Source organism: Protomyctophum parallelum, assembly GCF_964188405.1.
Source record: "Protomyctophum parallelum genome assembly, chromosome: 17".
Classification (NCBI taxonomy): Eukaryota; Metazoa; Chordata; class Actinopteri; order Myctophiformes; family Myctophidae; genus Protomyctophum; species Protomyctophum parallelum.
This window is the reverse complement of record NC_139719.1, coordinates 23,065,775-23,083,083: the sequence shown is the minus strand read 5'-3', so window position 1 is coordinate 23,083,083 and position 17,309 is coordinate 23,065,775. Positions and strand designations below refer to the sequence as shown.

General features: G+C 44.6%; 1 protein-coding gene across 4 annotated transcripts in view; it reads left to right on the top strand.

Moving 5' to 3' along the window:
• Positions 1 to 2,310: 2,310 nt before the first annotated feature.
• Positions 2,311 to 17,309, top strand: part of srcap (Snf2-related CREBBP activator protein) — a 48,921-nt gene continuing 33,922 nt past the window's right edge. For 2 of the 4 annotated variants that reach the window (XM_083787325.1, XM_083787327.1), the window contains exons 1-7: positions 4,388 to 4,461; positions 5,028 to 8,212; positions 9,638 to 9,679; positions 10,309 to 10,578; positions 14,759 to 14,944; positions 15,037 to 15,177; positions 16,022 to 16,214. In XM_083787325.1, the coding sequence (XP_083643451.1) occupies positions 5,813 to 8,212; positions 9,638 to 9,679; positions 10,309 to 10,578; positions 14,759 to 14,944; positions 15,037 to 15,177; positions 16,022 to 16,214 (3,232 nt within the window). In that variant the 5' untranslated portion in view covers positions 4,388 to 4,461; positions 5,028 to 5,812. Of the gene's footprint in view, positions 2,495 to 4,384; positions 4,462 to 5,027; positions 8,213 to 9,637; positions 9,680 to 10,308; positions 10,579 to 14,758; positions 14,945 to 15,036; positions 15,178 to 16,021; positions 16,215 to 17,309 lie in introns of those variants that run through there. The other 2 variants (XM_083787328.1, XM_083787326.1) reach the window with 2 other exon arrangements.

Below are 17,309 nucleotides of genomic sequence, written 5' to 3'. Positions count from 1 at the left end.
ATCCGATACCGATTTGGCATTTTTATGGCTGATATTGGCAACACTCTACCGATTATATCGCGCATCACTATAGTTTCAATTACCCCCAAATTGTGAAATATTTGAAAATGTTTGTTCCTGGGACCCCTAGAAGATTTAAATAATCTAAATTATTCAAGAGTAAAAAAAAACAAGCACGACACGAAGTGAAGCGATGTGAGCTTGTATATCTGCTATTTTTTGAATAGCCAACATATAAAATATGGATAAAGGAGTTAAAATGTGCTGGGGACCCCTCCAAGGACCCCTCGGGGTGCTCGGACCCCACTTTGATAACCACTAATGTGGAGAGGGTAAAGGAGGGGACAGTGTGTATAGTCAGCTTTAAAGGAATATATCATGGGGCTCCTAAGCTTAGTGCACCGTTTAATAATTAAAGTAGCTATAGTATTCTTCATTTTATATATATACACACACACACGCACACACACACACACACACAGAGTAGTTATAGCAGTGACTGAGACAGCGTGTGAGCGCACATCCGCAACTGGTTCTGACCCACATCAAGTGACCTTTTGACCATTGTGGCCCACACCACACAAGTTTGACAAGCCTTCAATTCAATTCAAAGGACTTTATTGGAATGAGAAAATATTGACCAAACAAAAAGTGGATTAATACAATAAAAAGAAAATGTATGCACGAAAGTCAGAATCTCCAATAAATTAATTTGTATAGAGGGTATGCGCGTGACATCATCAAACCAGGAAGTTATGCAGAAATGCCTACTGAGTGGCTAAAAACTACTTTCTGGCCTTGACAGCCCATGCATCCAATCTAATTGCATTAAATTACATTAAACAATGTTAAACTCACTTTGCCTGTCACTTTGCCATTTGATTTGCCATTCACTTTATGCATGCGCATAAAGTGAATGGCATCACTCAAGGCAGATGGTGCAGGAATACACACAATATAGCCTATAGGCCTACTTACTCTTTTCTCTCTACATATACATGTGTGTGTGTGTGTGTGTGAGAGAGAGACTTTTTAAGTGGTGCAACCACTTCCTTAAGTGACTATGTGTGTGGCTGGTGCTGGCTGGGTCGGGCCGGCACCCTGGGTGCGTTCCTGTGGGTCTGGGAACCCCCCCCCCCCCCCAGGGACCCCCACACGGAGTTGCACCACTTACTTCATTTTTTAACTTTTAACAACTTCTTTATTCTTGAAATTGTTTACATTCTTTAAAAATAATCCCAAACACCCTTAAAAACCTCAAATTTTTGCTAGACAATCACACCTCTGTCCTCCATCCATTTCTTCGTTCATACTTAAATAAATCGCCAATTTTGCCTGTCCAAATAGGTAATTTTGTATAATCTGCCTTTCTTCTTATTGTGTGCGTGTGTGTGTGTGTGTGTGTGTGTGTGTGTGTGTGAGAGAGAGAGAGAGAGCTGAGAGAGAGAGAGAGAGAGAGAGAGAGAGAGAGAGAGAGAGAGAGAGAGATATCAGGGTCCTCCATGTTCAATTCATCAGAAATACAAATAGCCTATACACTTCTATGAAAAACAGGAAATCATCATATAAAGTTGAAAACAAAAAAAAGGAAAACATGTTACACTACAGTATGGGGGAAAGGGGGCGAGGGAAATTAGAATAGCCTATAATTTGTGTAAAATCTTTTACCCTACTTTATTTAACAACATTTCATGTCCTCCTCAAACATCTGTTGGTTTACATTAATCGTTAAATGCTTGTAGCTGGAATGGAATCTTCTATTCATTATATTTTATGTCAGCTGCAGAGTTATTTTTCTTCCTGGATTGTGAAGCACAAATAAAGATTACTATAATGTTAATTATATTCCTAACTACTTTTAAACATGTTCTACTCCAGATCTCCATTATAACAACAATGAATGAATGACTAGGCAAGCTAGTCAGTGACTTCTTCTATAATAGCAGCACTAGGGAGCAATAGGGAAATACAATACAAACAATAGGGAGCACTGCAGCCAGCAGCAGGCTATTATTATTATTATTATAAACCCATTATTTGTCTGAACAGCGGGAGTTCGTTCTGTCCATGAAAGAAGAAAACCCTTTGCAACGCAATCCAAAATAGCTGTAAAATAACCATTGACTCGCGGAATTAATTTCATAATCGGACAGTTGCTTGAATTATAGAAAAATGCAAAAAAACATTATCCTAAAATGTTTCAAGCGGCGCGCCGGACTCAACTCTCGCGAGATCCCACATTCTTGTGCACTTTGTCAGCAGCGGTCCTCCACCATTTCGCTGCGTAAAGTCTCCTCCCCGCAACCGCTACATTCTGCGCCGAAACCACTCTCTCCCGGACCGTATTTTAACTTCTTCCCACGGACCTACATGTACCTCGTTGGGTACCGAGAGACGGTTTGGATTGTTAGCACCCCGGATTGAGTGCGATTTTATTCGGATGACGACTCCTTCAGCAAGAATTTAGTAAAAGAAAATTGGTCGGAAATTTCAGGTAGGTGGGAACTTAAGATGGCGGCCTTGAGAGGGGAGGGGGGGTTGTGGAGGAAGTATTAGTGGGGGGGGGCGCTAGGGGGGCTAATACTGAATAGGTCCAGAATAACACTCCATCATTGCCCTTATTTTTTTTGCAACAGACAACTCGTAAACGTATGCATAGTTAAGTGTCGCTCCACGAGACATCAAATTGCAACACGAACACATAAAATACTTTTAATTTGAGAGGTGAGAAGTTAACATACCCCTGAACATTCTTACCTTCAAGTCACTGCTAAAGAGGCACCTGTGGGGTTCCCTAAACCCCCCTAAGTGGCCCTTTATAGTCATTGAAAACATTCACATGGAACTTTGTAACATTAAAAAAATAATATATATATTTGTACACTTTAATGTTTCATAGATAACACTGACAGTTAAAGTGTACCACAATGTCATGGCTTTTTTATTTTTTATTTATTGTAGCTTAGTGAGTTGACCCCGCGCCGTGACGTCACGGACAATTGTTCCCATCAGCCGTGCATGTTGAAGCGGGTTATAATAAATGCAATGCGACTTTCGGGGACGTTTTTGGCCCCAGTGTGCGAAGTAACTTGTTCAGTGTGTTGGACTCGCTAGCATTCTGAGCATTACATTACATAACTGCGGGTGGGATGGATGGATGGGGGCGCCTGCGCACCCAACCAATGCACCCACCACAGACCAAAGTGACTGTTGGAGCTCGCTGGGTTAGCAAAAGCAAATCTTTCAGTTGTACTTGCACCATCTACCAGGCGGCAGCGAGCTACCAGCTAACGTTAGCTAAAGGGCTAGCCAAGTCAACTACCATTAACCAGCAGTGCCAGTGTTGAACGTTTAACCACGTCTCTGACTGTTCAAAGGGAACAGGACTCTGCTCCTGGTGTCATTGTCACCTCGAGACGAGAATAGAAAGGCGGTCGCGTGTTTTTAAAGCCGCCAATGCGTCGCTACCAACCAAAATAAAAACGCCATTCAGCTTCTCGGTATAATACACAACATCATGTGGCTAATAGTAGCCACCGGTGGCTAAGATTTCCATTGATGAGGCAATGAAATGAATGGGTTGGGGGCCGGGGGCCCCGCGCTTGGTCGCCGGGTGTAATGCCCAAATCGGTTGACTATCGATTTCTGTGACGCCAGATGTCGCTGCCGACGGAACAATGTAGAGCAAAGGAGCGAACGCTTTATAAACCGCTTTCAATATTGGTTATTAGGTCACGTTCCCTGTAGCATACAAAGAACAAACCCAGACGCCTACCAAACACTGTAAGGTGCACTGTCACACTTGTGCAGCAGTATCGATTTGTCATATTAGTGACCTCTGGCGTTACACATCCAGATGGGTAACCAATTTGGGTGTATCGCCGGCTCTTAGCTTTAAAGAGCGTGCTGCAGAATTCTAAAGTCATGGAGAGTGTAGTGCAGAAAACTGTGCGTCTGCCTCACATACGATTAAAAAGGTTAGTTGCCTGGTCGTTCAAGTGGAGCAAAATACAATTACGAGCTCGCATTTGATACAAAGAATCATAATGCTAGCATTAGCCAGCTAACATGCTAGCCACCTGGACACTATGCAACTCGCGTGACGTGACAGGATACATACTGTACCGTCCCACGCACAGTAGCCAATATCTTTGTTTACTAATACTTATCAGACACGCATTTGAGCCGATATGGCTTTACTACGTGAATTTACCCAACACGACTTACACAAGCAATACAGTGAAATAATTCTGCCTAAACAATGAAACCATTCATTGGTGCTACCCAACTAGAGTCCAGGTTCAACGAATTGTGCAGAGTTGTACTGTGTAGCTCATTTGTTTTCATGAATTGTGTCACCAACCGTAGTGTCTCTGTTTCACAGAATATGTGGAAAGGACCCTAATCTCAGCATCCTGGAAGTAGAAAGCACAGAAGATCTGTGTCTCACACCACAGACAGGTGAGAAGTAATTTTTCTCTGAAAAGATGACACATCCAAAATGTACTGATCCACCAGTCATAGTCAACTGGTGGATTCAGACTGCACAGTGCAGTGCAGCTTGTGATATTTAATTCATGGTTTGCCTGCTGCCTCAGGGTTGCCTGAAGTTGTTACTGTAGCCCCTGACAGTTGAGTGTGTAAAGTTTCCCAAAGTTTTACTGCTTTATTGGTCTAATTTTTTTTATACTTAATTTAAATATTAGTAACTCCTATAAGTAGCCTAACTGTTGCAAATATTCAACCAAAAGACTCACTATCATAAATGAAGTAGTTTGTTTCATAATACATTAATTTGTTATTTTATTTGTTCATGTTTGTTTTGTTTGCACTCTTTAATACATAGCATGGCAGATTTTAGCGTCAAGATACTGCCGTGTCTTAACGGAAAATACAACCGAGCTTTTATGCATTCTCTCTTAAGTGTTTTTTTTTCTATCCGCCATCTGTCCCTTGTTAACTTGGAACAAGTTGCCTACTTTAAATGATCCCAACCTCTTAGTAACATCCTGTATCACCCCATCCAGGTGCAGTGTGTAGCCGGGGCAGCACAGGGGGAGGAAGCTCTGGGGGGGAGGCGGTGCAGCAGTGCGCCCCTCCGGCTGTGGATGTGCTGGGTGGTGACCCCCAGGCTGCACAGAATGTGGCTGGGTTGTCACCTCAGCATGCTCCGCAGCCGGTCGCAGCTGCCTCCCTCCTGGTCCCACGACTCCCACGGCTCGCCAACACATCCACCGTGCCGCTGCAGGAGAGTGCCAGTGCCAGCTCGGCCCTTGCTGGTGCAACAAAGTCCCCTCCAACTGCCTCACCAGAGATTCTCTCGAACAATAGCGACGCTAAGGTTCGCCCCCTGGAAGAGGGACCCACGGTCAAGATTACTGCCGAAGGTGTTCGAAGTGGAGGACCGCTGCCATCGTCTCTCGTCAAGGACTGCAGTCTCTCTGCTGAGACACAAAGGGGACCATCTCCCTCCTTCGACCGCACAGGGCGAGATTTGCATTACGGGTCGCAAACGGATAAAGGAAGAAGCCAGACAAAGCAGACTGACCAAGATCAGGCTCAGGCACCAGAAGTGGCTGGTGGATTGGTGGTTGTCACATCCTCGGGTGTGGAGGAGGGACAGTCCCTTTCAGACAGACATACATTGGAATATAAACAAGAGACTAGAGCAAACCAGGAACTTGAAGGAGGAGAGCACACAGTCGGAAATATCCTCCCACAGCCCCACTTTCAATCCTGTTCCACCACATCACCTCCCCTTGTCCCCTGTCCCAGTGCAGATAGTACAGTCCAAGACACAGAAGACAGTGGCATGGAGCAATACCGGACGGCTCCTCTTGCTCAGGCCATTCAGGGCAGCCATATACCCCTGTCTAACGCTAAAGAGCAATTGCACCAAAATTTGGAAGAGGCTTCACTCCCACTATCCCTGTCAGACAATAGTCCTAGCAAACAAACTGACCTCTCGACACAACTCAGACTTATCAAACGGCTCTCGAATGATGACCAAGAGATGCTGGGAGAAAGCACCACAAATGTGGGAGAGAATCTACTTCAAGATCCTTCAGTGTCAAATGAGAGACATGGGCACATTAAAGAGCTCATTGACACCTCTCACATAGACGCGCAACTCTCAACAGCTGAACCATTTGAGACTCAGAAACTACCAGAGACCAGTTCTGGGGTCTACATCTCCTCCCACAATGGAAGCTCCAACTCCAGCAGCTCAGCTGACAAGGGTGTGAGCGAAAACATAGAGAAGACTCCACAATCAGTGTGGAATGATGCAGAGGAACGGGCCACAGCGGCCACTTCTTTGGTCGACTCTTTCCAACAGGAGAGCCCCATGGAAACACTTTGTGCTCCCTCCCACTTTGAGGCAGAACTAGAAGGCTCAAGGCAGGTGGTACATTTTGTTGAGGCTGAAACATGTAATCCCCCTGACCACGTCCACACTATTGAGACCCCACTGATCTCTGAGCTTGTACATTCGGCCGGAACACCAGGTATTGTGTACGTCAGGGAGGAGGCTCACATTGCCGGGGAATGGTCTGAAGTGCATGTGAATCAAAGTTATCTTGTACAGCAGGAGGACGGCAGTGTGTGTGAGGCGGCTGTTGTCGATGAGCTGAGCTCCGAGCTTTCTACTGAAGAACCAAAGATGTACGACGAAAACCTTCAGTCGCACATCGATATAGACTCCCAACCCATGGAGGTGTATGAGATTTGCCATTTGGTAGAGGAGGTGGCAGAAGAAACCATCTGCGTTGGTAGTGGCACACAGATGCCTCACTCCCCGGGCTATGAAGTGAACCTATTCAACGCACTGCTGGACCACTCGGAGGAGTACGTGGACAAAGAGGAATTGGACTCCCACATTGAATCTTCCCTTCATACAATTACAGATGGTGGTAGCATCATAATTTCCCAACAATCCTTCCCATCATCCGGTGACACAATTGAAACGGAGGTTTCTCCTAATGTTTCCCACAGCCTGTCCACACAAACGGTAGTCACTGTAGCACAGCACTTAGTATTAGACACTAACCAAGTTGACGTGACAGTGACAGACTCAGGACAGGTTTGTGTAGTTCAAGCTGCTACTGTCCTTGTATCGAATTCACCCTCTGACCAAGAGACTGACACCAGTGCTCAAATGGTGGCACCTGGTTTGCAGTCAAATATAGCGCTCTCAGATCAGGCAATGCACAGTGTTTCGGCTGCCATTCAAATGTTGCCTGAGAAACAGGAAGCGGAAGTAACCGTTGATGTGTCATCTCTCGTTCCCACAATGGAAGTAGTCGCACAGGAGGAGACGGTGGCGGACTCGTCCCTTCCTGTTTCTCTACCTGCTTTCCAGGCAGGGCAGCAGCGAATTCTAAATGTCCCTGTTGTTAGTGCGACACAGCCTGAGCCCCGTGTTTCTTCACCCGTAGGGACCAAAGAAAACCCTACTTTGACAGAGACTACATCACAGAATATTCAGAATGTTGCTTTGATCAGAGAGACCAGACCAGAGGACATGTGTTCCACTCCTTCCTCTGGTGGTATAAATCCAAAGTACCTCCTTCTCAAACCAGGATGCTCTCCTCTTCTCAAAACGCCACCCGCTCTTTTGACACAGGTGTCCAAGCAGCAGAATGTGGCCGTCACGCTGACCAATGCCCATAGCTCTGACTCTGGCACGGTGACCGCCGAGTGCCTTCCCCAAACTGTCTCTGTAGCGGCTGGCAGCCAGAAAGATCGGCTGCAGAGTACAACTACTGTACCCACTTCTCCGACCAAGGCACTGCAGCCTAGTATTGCTACTACTACGAACACCCCATCCCTGCCCCCTCAGGCTGTAGCAGATCCCCCCACACCTTCACAAACAGAATCTGACAAAGAGGCCTTATTTGTCACCCCTAAAGCTAGCAGCACACAGTCCTCTGATGTGCCCGCTCCATCAGTAGAAGTAACAGACACATCCCCAGCTTCTGCTACTACCACAGCTGTTGTCAGCCAGGCTGACTTCCTCTGTCAGCATGAGGAGGAGGAGGAGGAGGAGGAAGAGGAAGAGGAGGAGAGTGAGGAGATGGAGCAGGGCAGGTCACCAGGAGCAGCGGAGGCTGACCCCGGGACCGACAGCAGTTCAGACGAGGCCAGCGATGAAGAGGCTAAACATGATGACACAAACGAATCTGGCATGGTCACCCCCAGCCCAGAGGAGAAGGTATTTCAAGCCCTTGATTTAACATGGTCAATCCACTGTTTTTATTTACCAGTAGTCAAGAGTGTAACAACGCTGAGATGGCTACAGAATAGGAGATATATAGAAGATGTGGGCAGGCTTTGATTCCAATTTGGAGATTGCATATGGTGGGTAACAGGCAAGAACACATTTGATGGTTCGTTGTTTTCATTACCATTGCTAATACAGGTATGAGTTTGAGAATGGATGTCAACTCAATCAATCAACCTTTATTTATATAGCACATTTACACAACCGAAATTGACCAAAGTGCTTCACGGTAGATAGAGTATAAACACAAAGTATAAAAACATAGTATAGTAACAACATGATAAAAGAATTACATCGAGAAAGTACTAGAATAGCAGAAGAATACATAAACATTAGAATGAAAAAACAAATGCGTAACTATCTAGATCAGGCAACATTAAAGGCGAGAGAAAAGGTGGGTTTTGAGAAGGGACTTTAAAATCTCTATGGATTGGGCAGCTCTAATGTGTGGGGGAAAGGTTATTCCATAACTCTGGGGCCGCAACCGCAAAAGCACGGTCGCCTCTTGTTTTCCGGGTTAGGTCTGTTGGCATTGTCAATAGTGACTGGTCAGCAGACCTCAGAGCTCTAGGTGGGTTGTGGTGATGTGTAAGTTCGGCCATATATGGGCCGCCAGGCCATTTAGGCCATAAGCATCATCAGATAATATAAAGTTGACCAGAGGATACACAATAATTTGACTTAAACAGTCAAATCAAAAGCCATCTGGGTGTTACACACACCTGATGGCTTTAGGGTTATAAACGTATTTAACAGGTCATCTCCTGCAGATGCATATAAAGCAAAAGCAGCTGTTTTATCAGATGAAGCAGTGGAGGCGATGATGCTAACACATTTACGTGTCATGTACAGTTATTTGCCAATTGTTTATCGTTTCTGGCATGTGATATACTGATCCTGGTCGTCTGGGCTGTGTGACAGATAGCTTTCCCTTGATGCAGTTCTCAGGAATTATTTTGAAAAATATTTTATTTAGAAAGTGAAAATGATAAATTTAGTTATTTTTGGTTCAAAACAAAAACAATAAAGCAAAACATTAGGCTTGCTTGACACAAATGTTTTTCTCACTCACCTTTTATTCTGCAGTCATTTTGTCATTCTGGCATTTGTCATGCTGGCAATATTTAATATATGGTGTAATTCTCCCAGGAATATTTCCATATGACAATACTATCTCGAGTACCCAAAGACGCTTTACATGGGGGGGCATGAGAAAATAATGGTACTTTTTCCTTTTGCATGTACTATAGTGCTCTTATAAATACCACAGATAATAAGTGTCTTTCGTTATTATTATTTAGTGTTACTTATTTTTTATTTAAATTGGCCGCATGCTAAGCCATATGTGTTTTCCAGCATGGAAAGGACAGCACAGACAGAAAGGCACTGTTGCTAAAGGTAAGTGGTGGCTGTGAGACACCCAGATAGGCTAATATTCATGGGCGCATCTTAATTTGGCACTCTCACTCTGTATGACGCGTGGGGCACTGACTTACTGTCTGACTCTGTCTGTATGACATCTGATAAGGATTGAGGCTCTGCATGCCATGGCAGTTTTGAACAGCTAGAAAGCAAGGAGGTTGATGGATGTCAGAATGATGTTGCGCTGCAGTATGCTCCGGCTACTGCTTTTTCCATTTTGGCTTTCCTCTAACCATGCATGTCCGCCCACCCAAAAAAACCTAAAAAAAAATCACACCCGCGTGAACTGAGTGGTGCAACTCCCCCCCACCTCTCTCTCTCTCTCTCTGTCTCTCATTAGCAGGCAACAGTGCAGCACTATCCCTCTCTCTGTTTCTGGCACAACCGCGCCCCTACTGGTACTCATAGTCATATACTGGTGCTCATTAACCAACACATAGGCGGACACACGGACACATAGGTGAACACAGACATTGCTGTTCCTTGTAGTGGTTGCACCACACAAAAATCTCATCAGTCACATTATGGTATATCACAATAGTACAACTACACATGTTTACAGTACATGTACAATTTCCTCTTGGTTCTTCTCCCTTTGCCTTCAGGTACGACAGTGGATAGCAGACAGGGTCACGGTGAGTTCGTCTCCTGTCTCGCCGGCCACCTCGTCTCCTTCCTCCTACCCATCGTCCGCCGGCGACTGGTCCGCCTCGCAGAAGGCCTCCCCTCTCCGAGGCCCACATGGGAAGTTCCTCTCCCCCTACTCCATGGGAATGGGTGGCAGTTTGTCATTATCCTCCTCCCCGATAGACCAGTCGACTCCCCAACGACCCCGCGGGGAGAGACACACCGATATGGCAGAGCTGGCTAAACACGTGAGTGGGTTTTAAGACAAAGGGCACTGACTCAAATTACTCTTACTTTCTCGGAAAATGACAGAGACACAGGGATGGGGTTTAAAGTGTAAAATTCCGATTAGAAGTTACCCTCAGTGGAGAGCAAATCTGCGCCAGGAGGCATGCCCTCAAAAAAGAATTCTTACACTGTCTGACACAGTAATGTCAAACTGCTCTCCCTGTCTGTCTTCCAGTGCGTATGCATACGCATAAGTGCATGGGGGTGTCACGTTTGGTATGTGTGTTCTGTCTCTCTTCATCTCTCCATCTTTCTCTCTGTCTTGGCGTGCATCAGTGTGTGCGTCTGTCAGAGTAAGAGCTGTGTGTGGGTGCACAGAGTATGTTGTCACCTTTTTAGTAAGTTATTAAGCAGACACATGGGCTTTAACTAAGCAGCCCGTCTCTTTGCGCGTGTGCACATGCGTGCATCATAGGTGCATGGGGTCTTGTATGTTGGTATGTTTTAGAGATAACTGGAAGTTTGGCTCGTGCTTGTCTCTATTCTAAATCTACCGGTAATCTTTTTTTGAGGGGCTCCTATATCCAGCTTTTAGTGTACTGTATGTTTATAAACTTTGTCCTACACAAACATTAAATTCTCATTGACGATGAATTGAGAATTTTACGTCATAGTGTCTGAGCAAATAGGCATAGTGTCTATTTTACGTCATGATGATGTATGATAAGATAAGTGCACCCCTCACTTCACACAGATGTTATATTATATATGCACACACTTGTAATGATTTGTTATAAACTGTTTTCCAAAATAGCCAGTTCAACCCATTTAGGCCTGACGTCGAAATAAATAAGTCTTCTGAAAGAATACACATTCAAAGATTTGTGCCGCATTTTCACAATAAAAAATAAAAAAAGCAGACCTACAAGCTCGTAGCGCACCACTCGGTGGCGCGCTTACAAGCTTGTAGGTCTGCTAAAAAAGTTTTCCAAATGGCAGAGGAATGGTGTGTGCTGCTGCGCTAGTGCATGTCCGGTCTGGTTGTGCGCGCACCGCCTAGTTCTGTTTATGTCCTGCTTGGCCATGCTTGAAAGCCTGCTTGGAAATGTCAGCCAAGCTTCACATAGGAGTACAGTGTGGGATGATTGTGTCAAGATTGACGATAAAGGGGGACGGGCCCCCCTGTATCCCCTACAGTTATAAGAACTATTCGCCCCTGCACTCGTCAACATCAGTGATGTCAAATCACATTTAAAGCGAGATACCAAAGCCGTCACCCAAGCAAATCAAAATGGCAGTGTTCACTGTGAAACCTCGCCATCAGCCGGCGGGCTGAAAAGATTACTGATCTGACAGCCAAGAGATGATCGCTGAAGATATTAAGCTTAACTATTAGCACTCAAGCAATGAGAGCGCGACGAGAGAGCGACTGTACGCTGAGGTAACCGGAACGATCGCCCCAAATCACACTTGCCTTACTGAGGTTCCGTTTAGTACCACTACCTGATGGTGACCGTTCTCAAGTTCTCAAGTTCTCAAGTTCTCAACCGTTCTCAAGTCACCGGACACTCTTATCATCATACATCATCATGAATCATCTCGTACATCAGAATACCTAGCTGTGATTGGTTTAATAGCTGATTTGCTCGTTTGCATATGACGTATAAATTTTCCTTTCAATGGCATTTTATGTTTTGATGGGACAAGATTTAGTGGACCTGAATTCCCCTTTCATTGTCAATGGCAAATCATGAGATGTGTGGGGACTAAAGCTATGTATACCGGTATACATAGGAGGGGCTAGCGCCCCTCAAAAACACATTATTTGATAACTTTTCATCGTGCTCCTAAAATAATTTCTGTGCTACTAGATCTTTCAACTTAGTCGCACACGTGCTACTTGGAAAAATGCTAAGCGTCAAGCCCTAGTGTAGTAAGGGCATTTTATCAGGTATTTGACCAATCTGGGAACTAAATCGTTACCAAGAAATTTCTTCACCAATGTGTTTCTAAAGGTGTCTAATAACATGTACTAAAAGTTTGAAATTCAACTCCTGTGGGAAATTGAGTTATTTGCATAATATGTGACCATACCCATAACATCCTATATAAAGAAAAAAAAATTCAAATTTCATCATTCTTTCAGTAGCATGTGACATATGAAACTAGGGGGTTTTCATGATTCTGAATCCATTCCAAGCATTAGTTTTGCACAAAAAACACTCCTTGGGAGGAAAACGGCCATAGCCGTCATCACAAACGTGATGAGGTCAGCACATTTGGGTGTGTGGATATGGCCTAATTTAGCCCAAGGAGTGTTTTTTGTGCAAAACTAATGCTTGGAATGGATTCGGAATCATGAAAAAACCCTAGTTTCATATGTCACATGCTACTTAAAGAATGATGACATTTTGACTTTTTGGCCTTGTATAGGATGTTATGGGTATGGTCACATATTATGCTAATAACTCAATTTCCCACAGGAGTTGAATTTCAAACTTTTAGTACATGTTATTAGACACATTTAGAAACACATTGGTGGGCCCAGGCCGTAGCGTAACGGTCTGGGCACCGGACTGGTAATCCAGTCGCAGTCTGCCGCGGGTTCGACTCCCGGACCCGACACGGCCTTTACTGCATGTCATCCCCCCATCTCTCTCCCGTTTCCTGTCAGCCTACTGTCTGTCCCTTCAAAAATCAATAAAAGGCGTAAGCCGCAAAAAAATATCTTAAAAAAAAAAAAGAAACACATTGGTGAAGAAATTTCTTGGTAACGATTTAGTTCCCAGATTTTCATATGTGATTTCTCTCTCTTTATCTCTCCATCTCTCTCTGTTTGAGTGTGCGCTACTGTAGGAGGCGGAGCTGCGTGGAATAGACGGATGTAGTGATGTTTTCAAACATACACAATGACAATATTTCGCCACAACAATGTTGGTGTAACTAAGAGATTTGTTGGAAAATACATTCTATCTACAGATAATCGAATGCGAGGCAATAGTTGCACGGCAGCAGCCGAAGGGAGGGTAAAATTGGCATGTTGTAGATCACATACGCTGGACAGACCGGACAGCTCGCAACAGATTGGCTATCCACAGATTATGAAAGAGTGAGACACATCTACATTAGGGATGTCAGTAACGGATAGTTTCCCAGCTGGTTAGCCGATAGGATTAACCGGGTCATTAACGGATAGTGGTTGATTTTTTTCTTTTTTTTAATAGGCTACCCCAAATGTAATATGCATGTATAGGCTACATAAACGAATGGCATACATTTATTTATGTTCCTTTTTTAAAAGACAAACAAAAAAGAAACATTTAACAATATAAATAAATTGTTGTAGGCTTCTGGCTTAATCATCAATAAACAACGCATCGCATCTGCATGATGCATGCATCTGCGCGTCTACAGTACAGAGGTCCGCCGGTTCTAGTCCAACAAAACATAAATAAATCCAGTCCAGATCTGAGCAACCTATACCTATAAAGCCACTGGACGCATGGGCTAAGCCTTTTTTTATTATTTAGGAAGATCAGCATGCATGTCACCGTGTTCTGTTTGTTGACTTTTCGCTGACGAGAAAACCCTCAAACATCGATAGCACATGGCTAACTTACTAGCCGTAAAAGCCGTGCCAGTGTGGGGACTCGGGAGACGGAGAGGAGGAGGAGGAGGAGGAGGAACCGGCAGCGGCTGTAAGCGTTCTCCCTCCAGGCCAAATGGCCAATAATGGATTTAATAATGCAGGTCTCTGCATTGATACGGTCGACATGTGTTCATCTCGTCTCGCTGTCACTCGCTTACATTTCGACTACCGCAAAGCTACCGTTGTAGCCAACTAGCCATTGAAGTACAACAGAGAACTTTGTGACATTGAGGGGGCAGAAAACAGCGCCCGAGCGCTGTTCATGCAGCCTGGAGTGTGACAAGCTAGGCGGCGCAAATAGCAATTTTAGGCATGTGTGCAACATGACAACTGTTTTAAAGTGTTGTACAGTGACAACTACAGTCTCTGTAATGTTTATGTTGTATTATTAAAAAAAAAAAAAAAAAAAATAATAATAAATTAACAAAAAAAGAAAATTAACCGTTAAAGCTGATAAAAAATATCCGGATGTTTCTTAACGGTCGGCTAACCGGTTAGCCGGTTAACCCCTGACATCCCTAATCTACATTTCTCCCATTTTTCTGTGACAGGAAGCAGACATTGAACACCGTACCCAGTCGTTGAAGAGAGAAGGCTTCTGGTCCATGAAGCGCCTGACCCGGCTGACGGAGCCAGTTCGACCCAAAGTTCATTGGGACTACCTCTGTGAGGAGATGCAATGGCTGTCGGCCGACTTTGCCCAGGAGAGGCGCTGGAAAAGAGGGGTGGCCAGAAAGGTACAACAAAGAACGTGCAACCGATTTGTGTTTAGGACGTTCGCCCGGTAAGCAAACATCCACAGCAAATAATATCTGTTGTGTGTTTATAGGTGGTGCGGATGGTGATGAGACACCACGAAGACCTCAGACAGCGGGAAGAAAAAGCTAAGAGGGATGAACACGCTAAAATCAGGAGAGTTGCTTCGGGCATTGCGAAGGAAGTACGCGCTTTCTGGAGCAGTGTTGAGAAGGTACAAAACAACCTCTCAAAATGAATCGTACAGTATGCATTTATAAAAATGTTACGGCATTTTAACGGGGAAACAAAACAGCGGACCCCAAAAGTAGGTCAGAAATAGTTGTATACTGTATGTACCTCATAGACTGATCGGATTTGTAAATGTTTCAACTAGTTTTAGATTTACTGCTGTTCCGCAAAAACAAGAAATATATACACATCCAACAAACACAACTCACTATAGTCACTTTCACTGTATTATGGACGTTTTCCAGACTTTAAGCAAAGGGGCTGTGTAAGAGCGCAACATTCCGGCTCAGTAGGATTGGACATGAAACAGACTTTATGCTGGCAGAACATGTTATTTTTCCAGCTCAGAGGACAGCTTGTTTAAATGTAAAGTAGGTTGTTTCTTGTTGTTTACATTAGGCCTACTATGGGTTTCAATACCATCCCTATGAACAACCAATAGGGGCCAGAATTTCCCGTCATCAATAAAAGGCAATAAAAAGCCAAAACATATCTTACGAACGGAATGTTCCCTGACACAACGACACAAAGACTGTAAAAATGGGACCCAATGCCTCCCTGCTTGGCACTCGGCATCAATGGGTTGCATTGGCGGTCAAATCAACTAATGATTCCCGAGCGCGCCACTCGCTGCGGCTCACCGCTCCAAGATATGGGTCAAATGCAGAGAACAAATTTCACTGCGGTAACGTGTGTGACTAATCGTATGACTTTGACTCTGACAACACAATACCAGATGACTCCAGTGGGGCTCAGCCGTTAACGTCAATGTGATGTTGTTAGTGAGGTTAGGGTTGATGCTGACCTTTCCTCTGTCCTCCATACAGGTGGTGCAGTACAAGCAACAGTCCAGGCTGGAGGAGAAAAGGAAGAAGGCTATGGATCTCCATCTGGACTTCATCGTAGGCCAGTCAGAGAAATACTCTGACCTCCTCAGCCAGTCCCTCGCACCCGCAACAGGCACGGAAACCGAGGCCTCGCCACCCCCAAAATCTGTCCCATCTGCTGTTGATGAGGATGGTGAGTCATTTGGCTTTCAATAATTACTGTCTAAGGATAAAAAAAAAGAGACTTCCCTGTCTCTGTTGGATTTATTGTACCTGTCCTACATATTGATGTAGGACAGGTAGGAGCTAATGGTAGAGGCTGCTCCAAGTGCATGTTTTGAGGTCACACACCGCTGCTGTACATGCTTCTACACCGCATACACCGCATACATGCTTCTATACCAGCTCAGTGGCCTTGTCGCTAGAGTTTCTGCCCTGAAACTGGGAGGTCGGGGTTCGATCCCCGGCCGGGTCATACCAAAGACTAAAAATGGGACCCAGTGCCTGCTTGACACTCAGCATCAAGGGTTGGATTGGGGGTGGGAAGTGAGGACGCTGGCGTCGACTGTTCGCAGCTTCACCTCCCAATGTATGAATGAATGAACCATTGTAAGCGCTTTGAGTAGGCACGTAGTGCATAGAAAAGCGCCATAAAAATGCAATTCATTATTATTATAGTCAATTTAATGTATAACCAAGATGTCTCCTCACGCTTCCTCTGAGGAAGACGCTCAAAACATCTACCTGGTGGTAATAACTACATGGTCTGACATTAACACCCTGAGCGGCATAAACGGAGGTCTTCGTCCTATCAAATATTAACGCTCGACGCTCAGGACGGAGATTAATAAAGGGAAGGAACTTTATTGATATAAAAACCGAGCCCATCGCTCAACAGGCTGAGAGCGTCTGTTGGGCAACATTCGCTGTCCTTTCCGGTTGGGACATCATCCAAAATGTTCCCTCCCATTTTAGTGGATGAGATCGAAAATCTTAAAATGTGAATACTGAATAACTCTTGATCTAAATCAATCTGTCCAATTCTAATCAAAGATTATGTTTTTGACGGCCCGTCGCGTCGCTAGTCGTGTTAGAATTAATCATACCTCCTGTTGTTGTCGATCACCTCAGGAGTGTTTTGGCTACATCTAGCTACTTCAAGCTACTTCCAAAATGGCGCGGAGCAACCTTGAAATAGGTTGTGAAGAAACAAATTGCTGGGCGTCCTGATTTAATGGTTACAAATACCCCCGGGCATTCGTGGTGTTAACACTTTAGATCCGTATGA